Source organism: Egretta garzetta, unplaced genomic scaffold (assembly GCF_000687185.1).
Source record: "Egretta garzetta isolate BGI_Z169 unplaced genomic scaffold, ASM68718v1 scaffold573, whole genome shotgun sequence".
NCBI lineage: Eukaryota > Metazoa > Chordata > Aves > Pelecaniformes > Ardeidae > Egretta > Egretta garzetta.
Window position 1 is genome coordinate 748047 of NW_009259180.1, and position 14262 is coordinate 762308.

Here is a 14262-nt window from a genome sequence, read left to right on the forward strand (position 1 = left end):
TATTGTGTGTTTTTTTTTTTTTTTTTTTTTTTTTTTTTTTTTTTTTTTTTTAAAAAAAGCATATTACCAACTTCTTCCTGTAGCAAAGCCATGGTGGTTGACCAACTTGTCTGCATGCTTTGGATGCCATAAAGCATGAGAAATCCTTTCCTCTGGGTCTGTAGACAAGTCCTCCACTAGCTGGTCAGCTCCTGACCCCAAAAGCATGTAGAGGATTAATTATTTTCTTGCAATCGCAACCTCACGAGTTTCACTACTTGCAAGGTTCACAAGACTCGTTGCTTGGTCTCTGCTGTGCTCGGAGGTGAGGCTCTTGGTGCCTTTGTTTCTTCATCTCTGTTCAGCAGTTCTCTGTATCTGGATGAATTGTTTCATTTCATGGTTTTGTTTTGGGGGTTTTTGCTAAGTTTTTAAGGATAGCCTTAAAGCATTATCTCAGTATGACAGGCGTAAGCCTACAAAAAAAAAAAGGCAAGGTACTTAAATGCTGCCAACCATATTCATGACCAGGATAGTCAGACAACATTCTTTCTGCAAGGTTTATCTTGTTTTCACTTTGGTTGTTTAAGCAACTGGCCAAAAAAAAAAAAAAAAAAAAAAAGGAAAGAAACCAATCTCTTCTGGGTTTTGGGCGTGGTTTGGGTTTTTTCTCCTGTTTTGATTACAAGAGGTAAAAAACTAGCAAATATGCCCTTAATTCCAAAGGATGTTAGAGGGTTTATTTTGTGCTTTATCTGAGGAGATTTTTGGATTAAAGCACTTGCCAGATTTCTGGTGGATAATCTGTTTATTTAAAATAGTATAGTTTTTCTTGTTGATGTGCAGGTTTTCTTCAGATAACTGTAACTTGTGCAGGGGAACTGAAAGCTTCTAGAGATACTTTTCTGTATTATGTCTATGAATTGCAGTTTTTTTTAAAATGTACTTTTGTAAATTGTTATAAAAACTCTGAGATGAAATCAACATATTTAAATATGACCAGTGCCACCTGAGAGGGCTCTTCAGAAAAGCTCCAAATAACAAAGCCCTGACAGCTTTGGTGCATCAGCGAAGGAACTCTTGACCTTCTAGCACAACGAGTGCATACAGCCTCTCTTTAATGTGTTGCATAGCAGACTATAAGTTTCAGATGGCTTTCATACCATTGTTTTAATTTCAAACTATGGAAAAGCTTTTATACGGAAATCTAATATTAGTATATGTATCCAGGAGACAGAGGATGGATGGACAAGTGTGTCCAAATTCATCCAGGAAAAATGAAGGCACGTGGCTTTTTCCATGCAGAAGCTTGTCTTCCAAAAAAGAGAAAAAAATCCTGGTAAAGATGAGCCAAATGAATGCAATAAATGTACTAATGTTTCACTTCTGGCATTCTGACCCAATAAAACAGGAGGGCAATAAAGATAGATCCTCTGATCCCTGGATTGTGCCGTGTCCAGCTGCGAGTGCAGCAACTGCAGGGCGCAGTGCTGGGGAAAGAGCTCTGTCCAAAATCAGCCTGGATCAGGTAGCCTCAGATCCATGTTGCAGTCTTTTAAGAAGAAAAATAGCGATGTCTCCATTTTTGCTAATTACTGATAAGGGTGCTTCTGGCAGGAGAGGACAAAACTGCATATCTCTGAGGTGCTTAGCTGGGGTTACAAAGGGTAAATACTGGTGGGATCGAAAGCAGAAATAGACTCACTGTGTTGCGCTTCCTGCACCGGGATGGGGTTTTGTCGCTGCGGTTTGTTGGCAATTAGGGGTGCGTGAGCCTCGCTGTTCCCAGCTGCCTTTGAACTTCCTCAACAGTGGTATTTATGTGGTGTTCACTCTCCAAAAATCTGTTCAGCAAGATCCAGCTAGTCTTAATATTTTAAGGTAGATTTTGGACCTATCTGTAGTGCATTTAAGTAGCATTTGCATAATCCTTTGGAGAGTTAGGACCTCTCATTAAAATACTTAAAACTGAATATTATTTTTGTCAAATGAAACATTTTTAACCTTACTAATTTTATAAGGTGCTCATAAAACAGTATCATTGAGGAAAATATGCTTTCCAAGATTACTTAATTTTTGTAGGGCAAGTTTAATTAGCTCCTGTACCTTCTCCTCCCCCTTCATTTGATGGAAAAATTAATTTTTTTCTCTTTTTTTTTTTTTTTCTTTTAGTATTTGCGTAATAGATCTGTTAACAACAAAAATCTTGGGTATATGTTTCAATATCTGGCCTCTTTCTAAAAATGAAGAAAAGAATTCTTGGTTTAGGTTGGCACTATGCCTTTTCTATACATGTATGTAGTTGAATGGAAACCCTCCAGGTCACTGTCATATTTAGCTACAGTTATCATCCCTACTCTTGACAGGGTCATGTTCTGTTGGCTTTTAATGAAACTTGTTGTATGGGTATGGCAGCGTTCAACAAGTCAGGCAATGGGCACAAGCATCTCATGCAATGCAGGGCATGTTAACTTCAAGAGCATGCTGTACTTGCGCAGCTCTGATGTGTCTGGTAACCAAGATATCTTCTTCTAGTGATGCATCCCTCGTTGGTGCCAGTGGCTGGGACAGTTTGTAGAAAAGATGATAAGCACTTTGTATGGGGGTCTTCGTCTAGAGAAGCAGCGAGTGCCTGAATAGAGTTGAGTTTAAGGGAGCAACCGTATATTGAAGCGCTTTGGTAGACCAGGGCCGTAGCAAGACTAGACTTGCATCTTAGATTGACAAAACACATCATGCCTATTGTAAGCTTAACCTTTTTTTCTTCTTTGTATTTTTTTTTTTTAATAAAGCTTTAGCTCTTGATACTTTTAATACCATCTAAAGTGGCCTATAGAGTTTTGTTCTTCAGTCACTTTGATTATAACATCTCAAACTTTAAAAACTATATTGGCTATTCAGTGGATTCAGGGTATGTTTGACTACACTGTTGTGTATCCAGTGGCTGTCGATGAATTTGTGATAAAATCTGAGACTACAAATGCAAGATGAAGTGTAAGTCAGCAAGTCAGGAATGTCCTACTGAGCAGTCCTATTTTTGCCAGAAGCATTTTCATGTCTAGTAAAGGGGATGAAGTGAAAAGCATTGTGCTGAAGAGAGCTTCCCGCTGCAGCTTCTGGTAGCTGTCTGCCTTAGCTGCTTATGCAGCTGTTTCTCCTTGGAGCCTTTCCAGGGAAACAGTCATTGCTGATCCAGAAAATGTGTTGTTTCATTATATTTCGTGCCTATCTCGTGTTGCATCACATTTAGCTCTATCACGAATAAACGCTTGCCCAAATCCATGTAGGATGTAATCCTGTGGAGTCAGTCGAATTAATCCTTGGTGCATCCCTGTTGCGTTGGACACCATGGCTGGTGTGAAGTCCCAGATCTGGTGACTACTGAAATGAACATACCTGAGGCCCAGAGCAAATGTTGGAAGAGGGTTTGCCATGGAAAGGCAAAGCATTCTGTCCCTCTGTGTTCTGCAGGCTGTCTAGGTGTGGGCAGAGCCTCCTGTCTCTGCATGGGGAGGCCCCCAGCCGCTGGGGGAGAGAAGCAGCGAGTGCCTGAATAGAGTTGAGTTTAAGGGAGCAACCGTATATTGAAGCGCTTTGGTAGACCAGGGCCGTAGCAAGACTAGACTTGCATCTTAGATTGACAAAACACATCATGCCTATTGTAAGCTTAACCTTTTTTTCTTCTTTGTATTTTTTTTTTAATAAAGCTTTAGCTCTTGATACTTTTAATACCATCTAAAGTGGCCTATAGAGTTTTGTTCTTCAGTCACTTTGATTATAACATCTCAAACTTTAAAAACTATATTGGCTATTCAGTGGATTCAGGGTATGTTTGACTACACTGTTGTGTATCCAGTGGCTGTCGATGAATTTGTGATAAAATCTGAGACTACAAATGCAAGATGAAGTGTAAGTCAGCAAGTCAGGAATGTCCTACTGAGCAGTCCTATTTTTGCCAGAAGCATTTTCATGTCTAGTAAAGGGGATGAAGTGAAAAGCATTGTGCTGAAGAGAGCTTCCCGCTGCAGCTTCTGGTAGCTGTCTGCCTTAGCTGCTTATGCAGCTGTTTCTCCTTGGAGCCTTTCCAGGGAAACAGTCATTGCTGATCCAGAAAATGTGTTGTTTCATTATATTTCGTGCCTATCTCGTGTTGCATCACATTTAGCTCTATCACGAATAAACGCTTGCCCAAATCCATGTAGGATGTAATCCTGTGGAGTCAGTCGAATTAATCCTTGGTGCATCCCTGTTGCGTTGGACACCATGGCTGGTGTGAAGTCCCAGATCTGGTGACTACTGAAATGAACATACCTGAGGCCCAGAGCAAATGTTGGAAGAGGGTTTGCCATGGAAAGGCAAAGCATTCTGTCCCTCTGTGTTCTGCAGGCTGTCTAGGTGTGGGCAGAGCCTCCTGTCTCTGCATGGGGAGGCCCACAGCCGCTGGGGGCATCTGCAGCACCAGGCAGCGGCTTCGAGGTGTGTGGGGAAAGCCACCCCTTGGTGCTCATTTCTATCAGCATGATCTATTCCTGTAGGTTTTTATTTCCAGTTGGTGATTTGGGTAAACATTATGTATAAGCTAAAGGAAGTTAAATTTTTTCAGTAGTATATGCGTGTGTTTCCACTGAAGAGTAGAAGTGGTGCTTGGTGCACCTTAGGACAACGAAGGGTGTCTCTGTGTCTATCCAGCTGTTGTTGAGCTGGAGCCTAAAATTAATCTCTTCTTTTTCACCTCCGAAACAACTGAAAAGCAGAAATGAGAAAATCTTGAATTCCTGGAGCAATTGTAGCTTCTGTCTTCATCAAGAACATATGGGGAGGGTGGATCGTAATTGAACACACTTTTATTTTCCAGGACTAATTTAATGGCTTGGTACCTTGGGCAGGAGAGGAGTGAGGGATTTAGAGTTGGACAGTAACAGTGTAGTGCATTGAGCTACAACAGGATTTGTCTGTTCTTAACTGTGCAAAGAGATGCTGTTTCATTGCATCCCCCACCCACATGTTACTACCAACTGGTAGATTCCTTGACTGGGAGCATATAAATGCCAAGAGCTGCTTTTTACATTTTCCAAGGTAAATGAATAGATTCTGTTTTTTCAGTTATTGAAGTGGATGAGATTTTTGTGACTGGGTCATTGGGGAGTGTTCTTTAGTTTTTGTTAAACATAGTGTTTGTATTCTTGCTCTCTCCGTCCTTTTTCTCAAAACCTCAGTTGTTTCTGTAAGCTTACTTTACTGTGTGAAACCCAATGGAGGCATTCTGCAAATTCTCAGCTGTTAAACTGCGTATGTTTTTTTCCAGAATGGAATATAGGTGCCTGGATTCACAGGCTGCAGATTTAATAGTGGGGGACGGGAGGGGTTGCAAGAGGCCTCTGCTTCTCATCCCTCTCTCCCTTTCCTCTCCTCCTATTTTCTAAGTCATATATTTGTACATTATATACAGGAGATCATATAGAAAACCTGCACCTGGCACAAAATTAATTCTGCTGTTGGAGAGGTAACTTGTGCTGCCATTTAGCTCAGCACTCAGTGCTCTTACTCAGTGTAGAAACATTTTCTGGAGATTTTTTCAGGGCACTGCCACTTATACAAACAGAAAGTAGCATCTCTTACAGTCAGATCGACCTTTGGGTAGAATCAAGCTTATGAGACTTACCAAATGCCGTGTATGTTTATATTATTACAAGTGAAACTTTCTGATATCTTTTAATTGTACTGTGAAAAAAAATAAATGGTTTTTCTGCTCTGTTTCAGCCTGAAGATAAATAATGCAATGAGTAGGGTGTGCTTGGTTATAGTTTGGGATGACATTTATACAGAAACAAATAATTATCTTTCAGGGAAAAGTACAGTACTTTTTAACATTATGTAGAAACATAAGATTTACTTGACAGCTTAAGTAGTCAACTTTTATAAAATATGCATGAGCTTATTAATGTTTTATTTATTTTGAAGTGCAAAAATTTCCATGTTTTACTTAGTATTTATAATTTTAAACTGAAATAGTCCTAAATTTGTCACTAGGTAGTTATTACTGACCTGTAAACTTGCATTAGTCCTCTTCAATGGGAATTTTATAGCTGGTATTCTGAAAATGCTCTTGCAGAAGTTTAACTCAAACCAGCGTGTCCATTTACTGATGGTAATTTACATCATAACTGTAAATTTTCATTGTCACATTTATTCTAATCGGTAATTACCGTCATTCATAGTCAGGGTATTTGCAAGAAGAGTAGATGAATTTAGCTCGCAAAATTCTCATGAAAAGTTCTGGTGGTGACCACCAGGAGTTGGTGTTTATGGGCAGTCTCTTCAGTACTGCCAGTTGCTGCATAGCTGGAGTTTGGTGAAGGAAATTCGATGTGTGTAACTTTACCTGGTCCTATTGCTGATGAGGTGATTGGAGCACGGGTGCACCCATGCGGGGCAAGCCACTGTCTGGGTGCATGCAGGGTGTTCATGGCACCCGGCTTTTCTCCCCTTGGCTGGAGAATTTGTGGGCGCAGTGCTGGGCTGCAGTGAGGGACAGGGACAGGGATCGGCCAGGTCAGAGTCTTTGTCATGGCTTCCTTTCTCAGTGTGTACATGTTCTCTTCTAGAGGATGCGTGCTCAATATTTCAAGCATTTATAAGATCCTTGGAGGAAATGTGTGCAAAGATAAATTATTTTCATAAAGGATAAAGGAGGAAATTTGGCATTTTAAAATCACGTGCTTTAATCTGCCACGTGAATGCAAAACTGTGGTGTTTTCTCCCTCCTTATTTATTCTTTCTGTACTTTTGCCTGTAACTGTCTTGTTGTAACATAGGTGCTGTTCTTGGGGAGCATATTAAATTTAATGAAGCTTCTCGTTTGACAGGAAGTATTTACATACGTTTGCAGGCAGAAGATCAGCCCTTTATACTACGAGGTTTTCATTGAGAAAATGCATTGAGAAAAACGAAAAAAAAAGAGTATATACTAACATGGTATACTCTCAGTAGTAAAACGGGGTATAACATCCAACATGATACTTATTCTTCAGGCAGGTCACAGAGGTCTAGTTGTGATCTTATTCTTGGATAAGCTCCCCTATAACCTATGCAAGTCCTTCTCCCCTGCTCCCTTCGTTTCCAGCCTAAACAAGAAATATGCAAAAGCTCCTTGTCAGTCCTCTTCAGCAACTGTTACTTTGATTAATTTGCAGATGATGTTTTGAAAAGTCAAGTTACCCTTTACCTTTTTAGGAAATTATCTGGCACCGTTAAGACAGTTGAGCTGTGAATGGCGATGTGGATGTCAAGAAACCAATGGCGTTTGTCCAACCCTGTTTGTTAGATTTCAGGACTGATTATTCAAGACTTCCTTATGAGATGTCAGTTGCCACAATCTGTGTTAAATTGCAAGAAATCACTTTCAAAAGCAGCCCCTGAGGAGCCAGGAGACTGGGGTAATAGGAGGTGAAAATAGGAAGCAATTCAAGGCTTGTTCTAGGCTGACTACAAGGTTTCTTCTGTGACTTTGGAAGCAGAGAGCTGGGGAGGGAAGGCAGGGACAGGACATGACAGTGATACGGTCCCTTTCCTTTCTTAATAGAGGTAGGAACATAAACACAGTAAGAATTACCTTTGCAAGGGTTTTGTGCTGGTTTTGACCCCAGAAATTTCAAAAAAGATATCAAAGTGCCAAGAGAAAGCTCTACACTAGCAGGAAGCTTCCTTAATAAATCAAAGAACAAAGTTCTCAGACATAGATAAATATGTTTATGGAAGGTAACCATGGACGATAGCAAATATACAACCATTTTTCGTAGCGTCTCTAGGCAATTAGGGAGATATTTTGTCAATGGTGATAGGAGGAGGGGAGAAGGCAGAATCCTCCTTAAAACTTTAACATACTGTGTTGCAGAGCATCAAGAGGAACTAACAGTGTTTTCTGTGTGGGTTTTATTACTTGGCAGGATTCACTATGACTAAATCTCAAAAGACTGCTTTTTTTTTTTTTTTTTTTTAAAGTTGCATTTATTTATATATAATACAGTTTGTTAGCCAAAAAGCCAACCCCACCTTATCAACCCATGTATGGTCTTTGTTTGTAAAATGTTTCTAACTGCTTGCTAAATGTTACTGGAAAACTGCATAGCTGTGAAGGCAGTCACTCACTTGTCAGAGCTCACAGTTCCCATGTTAATCACAACAAGCATGTGCTGACCCAGACTCCACCAGTGAGCCTCTTCAGTCAGGGTAACATCTGCACTCCATTTTCTTCCTTTTATAATTACATCAGTTGATGTTTTCTTAATATTTAGCATGCAGCAAGGAGCGTTCTTATGAAATTATGAATTAAATGTGTTCTTTTAGGAGGAAGAAAGCCAAGTGGCTAATGCAGCAACCTAACCTTAATTTCTTTAATATCTCTAGTTAACAAAACACTTGCCTAAAGCAAAGCAAAAGCACCTCCCAGGAGCTCTTCTTTCAGTGGGAATTTACTTGAATTATTCATTCAATTTAAAAAAAAAAAAAATTTGCACTTTTACAGTTGGGTTGGACAAAAGTCATCGCCAGATAATTTTTGCTTAAGTTGTTAAATTTGAAAACAAATGATGAACAAACCAAAATAAATAAATGACTCTATTTTATGAAGTTGAAATGTAATGGGAACCAGACTCCTGTCCAATGAGCCTCCAGATACAGCCCGTGCTTGCTTTGAAGCTGTAATCACTGTCTGGCTATGTGTGCGGGACGCACAGGAGCATGTCTGGTGTGTGAGATAATGAGTTTGGATTTGCAGCGCGGCATGGCTCAGCCTTGCAGCCAGAGCGCTCTCCTCCGCTCAGGCCCACCTTGTCCCTCCACGCCTGAGCTCGGTGCTTGAACTGATGGCATAGATTTTGTCAAGTCTATGGGGGTTTTTGGGGGCGGGTTTTGGGGGGAGTTGTGGAACAGCAACGTTGTCCAGCTGGAAGACTCTTTCTAATCAGTTTTTAGTAATCAGGCTAATGTAAGCATTAGATAGGTTTGGGTTTTAATTAGTCTGCTTTCTGGAAGTCCTTTCCTTCTTAGTCTGTGAGGATTTACAGCTGTCAACAATTTGGGCAAGAATTCTCTGTAATCATTTCTGAAGCAGTTCTTCTGAGGATGCCCAAACTTAGATTTAAGCTCCTAAAATGTGATTGTCCTGAAGGTGAGGATGTGGATCACTGGGTAAAATGGAGGCCGAGCTACCTGGCTCTGGGGAAGCAGGACAAGTCTGCTGACTTCTCTTGACATGCCCTGCTTTACAGCCATAGGTGAACTAGGCTGTTATGTTTAGGATACGCCCTCACTTGAAAGAGAGAGTAACTAATGCTGTTAAAACCACTGGCTTATCATAGATTTGTCTAACAAGTCTAGCAAATGTACATCAACTTCAACTTTAGAACAAAAAAAGCCTACACTAAGACCATTTATTTCCTTTCCCCTCCCTTTTATGTAGCTGTAATCCTGTTTACTACAAGCACTTTTGAAACACTAAATGTGAGCAAGTTAGAAATGTACAAGCAGATGCTCAAAAGTGTTTGGCTCTTTGCTGTTTCTTCTGTTACACCCTTTTATCAGATGCTTTTCTGTCTGCATGAAGCACAGTTTATCTTCTTGTACCAATTGACTGAACTCCACATGAACAAAATATGAATGTTTATTGATATAAATAGATGACTGGTACACGGTCTCAGTAGCATAAGTCTGGTTGAGTATAAAGTCATACCAATAGAGCAAGTTAGAAACTGTGTGGAAGTCAATACAAAACCCTGTGTAAGACTCCCTGTTTTCTCTGCTAGTGTTTAATTATTGGAGGTGGCCCATGTGGCTTGCGGACTGCCATAGAACTTGCTTTCCTGGGAGCCAAAGTTGTCATCGTGGAGAAGCGGGACACTTTTTCAAGAAACAATGTGTTGCATCTCTGGCCATTTACAATTCACGACCTCCGGGGACTGGGAGCAAAGAAATTTTATGGGAAATTCTGTGCGGGATCTATTGATCACATCAGTAAGTATATGAGGGCATGGGTACTGTTCAGATAAGAGACGTACTGAGGTCAGAAGATTAATGGAGACTTTCTTGATTTGGTAGAAAGCTCATCTGCCTTAAACATGCGTGAGTGCACACAGAGGAAAAGAAATGGTCTCATTTAAGCAAAATGGGCAATTGAACAAATGATAGTCTTATGGAACAGCTCTTTTGTTAGACTGGATTTGCTAAATAATAGGTTTTTATTACGAAGTATGAGGAATATTAATATTCATTCTAGTATGAAGGTAGACACAGCCCTTAATCTAATGAGAAAATACGAGAAAGTGGGTATTTTATAGGAAAATATGCTGTAAAATTTTCTGTCCTAAAATGGTCAACATATTGTTTAGCAGAACCTTTAAATATCATTAAGAAGGAAAGCTCTAAAAGACATGCAGTTGCGCTTGTCACAGTATGGAAAATAATAATGCTGCATGCTTGTGTAATGGTGAGTATCAGTTGGGTGGCATGCTGGTAGCAGCTGTGATTATTTACGTATTAAATACACCTTTGTTCCTTGCTGTCTACAGGTATTCGACAACTTCAACTTATCCTCTTCAAAGTTGCACTTATACTAGGAGTTGAAATCCATGTGAATCTAGAATTCATGAAAGTCCTGGAACCTCCTGAAGATCAGGAAAACCAAAGTATTGTTTATCATAATGTAGTTCTGTTCACAGTAACTTCTTTTTATGTTGGGCATTATGTGAAATCATTCAACGTAGTTGAATTCTGTTAAAGAAATAGGAGTGTTTTGCCCTTACTCAGCTAGGTTTGCTATACGCATTCATAGGCATGATAAGTATCATTGTGACAGAGCACTGATAATTTTTAAAATATGACCCAGTCTGAGAAGTTGAGGTTTTGCACTATGTCTTCTGGCATGTGTTTGAGGCTTTGTAGGGAGTCTGGTTTGGCTTCTTGGTATCTTCTTGCAAAAACAATTTTTGATTGATAATATAAATATTGAGGATGGATTAAGCTCCCTGGGCCTCGTTTTGCTTTCTCATTTGATATAACTCCTGCTGGCACACAGTTTATCAGCCATCTTATGCAAGATTTTTAAATAAAATAGATAAAGACTTCTCATTCTTTTTTTCTATTTTATTAAAGTTTAATACTTAGGGTGTAGTAGCAATAGAATATTTTAAAATTTTGCTTTAATTAAAATACCGTGCTATCTCTCTTTAACAGTCATATAGTGACAGTAAATATATTAAGTAGTTAAAGCATATAGAATTTTAAAATATGGACTATACATAATTTTCTTATGATCAGCTCTGTGTTAATGTAAAGATTAAATTTACCTTTGCAAGTATACTTCCGTTTAATGTCTATTTAGAAGACAATTAAAAGAATTGATGATAGAATACTATTTTTCTTCTTTTAAAACTCAGCCCTTCCTTGCTGTTACCACATATATGTACTGTCCTGATAAGGTCATTGAGGGGCTATTTCTGTGAGAATGAAGTGCTTAAGCATATTCTTGTGATACAGGTCTGAGAGGAAGTTCAGTGCATTAGGTGATCCAGATGAAGGCTTCCATTTTTTTTGTTGTCAGTTTACGAGCTTGACACCTTGCTAAGACAGCCTGAACGTAGCTTTGACTGCAGCAGAACTTCCCTGCATCGATCTGAGGCAGAATTCAGCTCTGTTTGAATGAGAAATGGACCATTTATCTTAATGCCCTTTCTTCAGACTCTGAAAGCACTTCTCCATTGTATTACTGAAGAATGAATAAATATTATTCTTTGTGTTTTTAGAGACAGGTTGGAGGGCTGAATTTCTCCCCGTGGATCACCCTTTGTCAGAGTATGAATTTGATGTTATTATTGGTGCAGATGGCCGCAGGAACACATTAGAAGGTAGGTGAATGTGTGGTTTTAGCCATATTAATGGTCTTTAGGGTATTTTGGAAGGTCTGAAAGTCAGAGGAGAACACAAAGCAACAGGCTACCTTTCAATCCACTGAAGTCTGTGTGGAAATTAATTTTCTATGTGGTATCTTCTGCTTTTGTTGTTAAGTTGTAGCTCAAAATAAAGACATTTAATGTCATTACTGATTTTCAGCACTATGTATCTGCATTGCCTCTAAAATGCATCATGATGCCATTGGGCTTGCTTCAAGGTTAAGTTAATTGTATGATGATTTAATTTTAAGGAGGCTGACAAGATACATATCAGGAATTGCATAGCCTTTGCTGTTGTTCTGTGAATCTGCAGTATGTGTTTGAACTAATGACCAAAATGTGACTGCCAGGTATTTGACAAAGGCATCAGAGGTATCTCTCTTTTTATAGAGGTGATTTCATTTCAGAAGCAGTTACTTTGGAAATGATACCAAAAGATAATAACTTGGGGGGGGGAGGGGGGCACATGACAGGAAAAGGGGGGAAATGCTTTATGAACTTAAGCCATTACTGAGAATTTAGACCACCGGAGCTGTGTAGTGAGACACTAGCTAAGCTGCTCCTGTATCACATGAAAAAAACCTGTTACTTAATGATGTATTCCCCTTGTAGCTTTAATTATATCCATGTTAGATTCAGTTCACTAAGTACGGTATTTCCTTTTTTTATTAGCTTCATAGTTTGTCTGCTTATTCTTATATCTGCCAACCACAATATGCTTAGAGTTAATTCCTTGTAAAGTAAGCAGTCAGGTATCAGCAAATCGAAATTATTCTTACCACAGCTGCAGACGCTGAGAAGTTAATGGTTATCTTAGTACCAGGATCTAAGGGAATATTTGGTACACTGAAGATTGTTTACATATGGAAGCTGGTATTGTCATATTAAATTTATCCCAATGAAATGAGTGTGCATCAAGAAGCACAGAGACAAAAATCCTTAGCTGATTTATTTCTTCTTGGAAAATACATGTATACTCTGAAAACTCATCTTCAGTTGGCTTAAAATACTCCTAAGGACCCTCTGTCCTACTTCAGAATTTACTTACAGATAAAGGGAATATTTAGAGGGAAAAATTTCAGTATGTGATTGCAAGAGTGTGGCTTAGCAGGCTTTTTTTGTGAAAAGAGGAAGCTAGGATGGAGAGAGAGAACAAGTAACTTCGCAGTCAGTCTCACCTTGGAAATACAACAGTTAAGCCACTGAATATTTTTCAACCCCTAATATCTTTGAAAGACCTCGTTAGCTGTTAGTGTGTGCCCCTAAGTACTGTTATAGAGGTTTCTGGTTTTCAGATCTTTCTCTGCTGCTTTTGACTGCTGATCTCTTGCATGTTTGTTCTTCTGTAATTCCCCTCCAGACTTTTTTTTTTTTTAATGAGACTTTATCTTGAATGCAGTACAGCTTCAGTTTTGCAGCTGGAAGTGGGGAGAAAAGACTCTTTGCATTCAAGGGAATTTTGGAGGAATGATGGAATCTGCTGATGGTGTGTTGTTTGATGAAGTGTAGGACTAGACATAGGAAAGAGACCAAGCTGCCTTCATTTGACCCTTCCTGAAAGTCCAATGTGAAGTTTGCAGTGTTTTTAATTCTTTTCTTTGCTTACCAGGTTTCAGGAGGAAGGAGTTTCGTGGAAAGCTGGCTATAGCTATCACTGCCAATTTTATAAACAGAAATACAACTGCAGAAGCCAAGGTAGAAGAAATTAGTGGTGTTGCTTTCATCTTCAACCAGAAGTTCTTCCAGGACCTTAAAGAGGAAACGGGTGGGTGTATTCTTATTTTCTCCACAACCAAATACAAGAGGCAGTAGCGGAGCTCTTTACGTGCCAGGCAATCCTCCTATTCCTATTAACATCAATTTAAATATATTGTATAAAAAACCCCAAGTGATAAAATGCTTTTGATGTCAGAATCTTGCAGATGGAGGTGACCAATTATGGTACAGTGGTTTTGTGGGGTTTTTTTGTTTGTTTTGTAGCCTGGGCGTTCCCACATCATAGTTTGTTTTAATGTTTAAATTTTTCTCAACTGTAAAAATGTCTGCTATGTTGAACAAATTTAGAAGAGCATTTTCAGTGCCCAGAGATATCCCTTAAGACATGGTTTGTTTTGTTTGTATCCATTCACATGCTGAACAGCTTAAACCCCATGAAAAAGTCTCTGCCCTTCTGGGAGGAGTTTATTCTTGCTTTTTGATGTGTAGATCTGATAAACTGAAAAGAATGAGCCAGGAATCTGCCATAAATACTTAAAATATAAACTGTGACATACATCTGTATGAAAAAGGGTTTCAGAATAGTTGCATCCACTGTCAGTACAAGCAATTCCATTATTTA

The 14262-nt window shown here is 39.2% G+C and overlaps 1 protein-coding gene across 2 annotated transcripts in view; it reads left to right on the forward strand.

Moving 5' to 3' along the window:
• The window catches only part of MICAL2 (microtubule associated monooxygenase, calponin and LIM domain containing 2), a 61063-nt gene that overhangs the window by 13555 nt on the left and 33246 nt on the right, over positions 1-14262 (forward strand). For both annotated transcript variants that reach the window (XM_035891255.1, XM_035891256.1), the window contains exons 2-5: positions 9783-9990; positions 10545-10661; positions 11778-11879; positions 13534-13689. In XM_035891255.1, coding sequence (XP_035747148.1) covers positions 9783-9990; positions 10545-10661; positions 11778-11879; positions 13534-13689 — 583 coding nt within the window. The remainder of the gene's footprint in view (positions 1-9782; positions 9991-10544; positions 10662-11777; positions 11880-13533; positions 13690-14262) is intronic.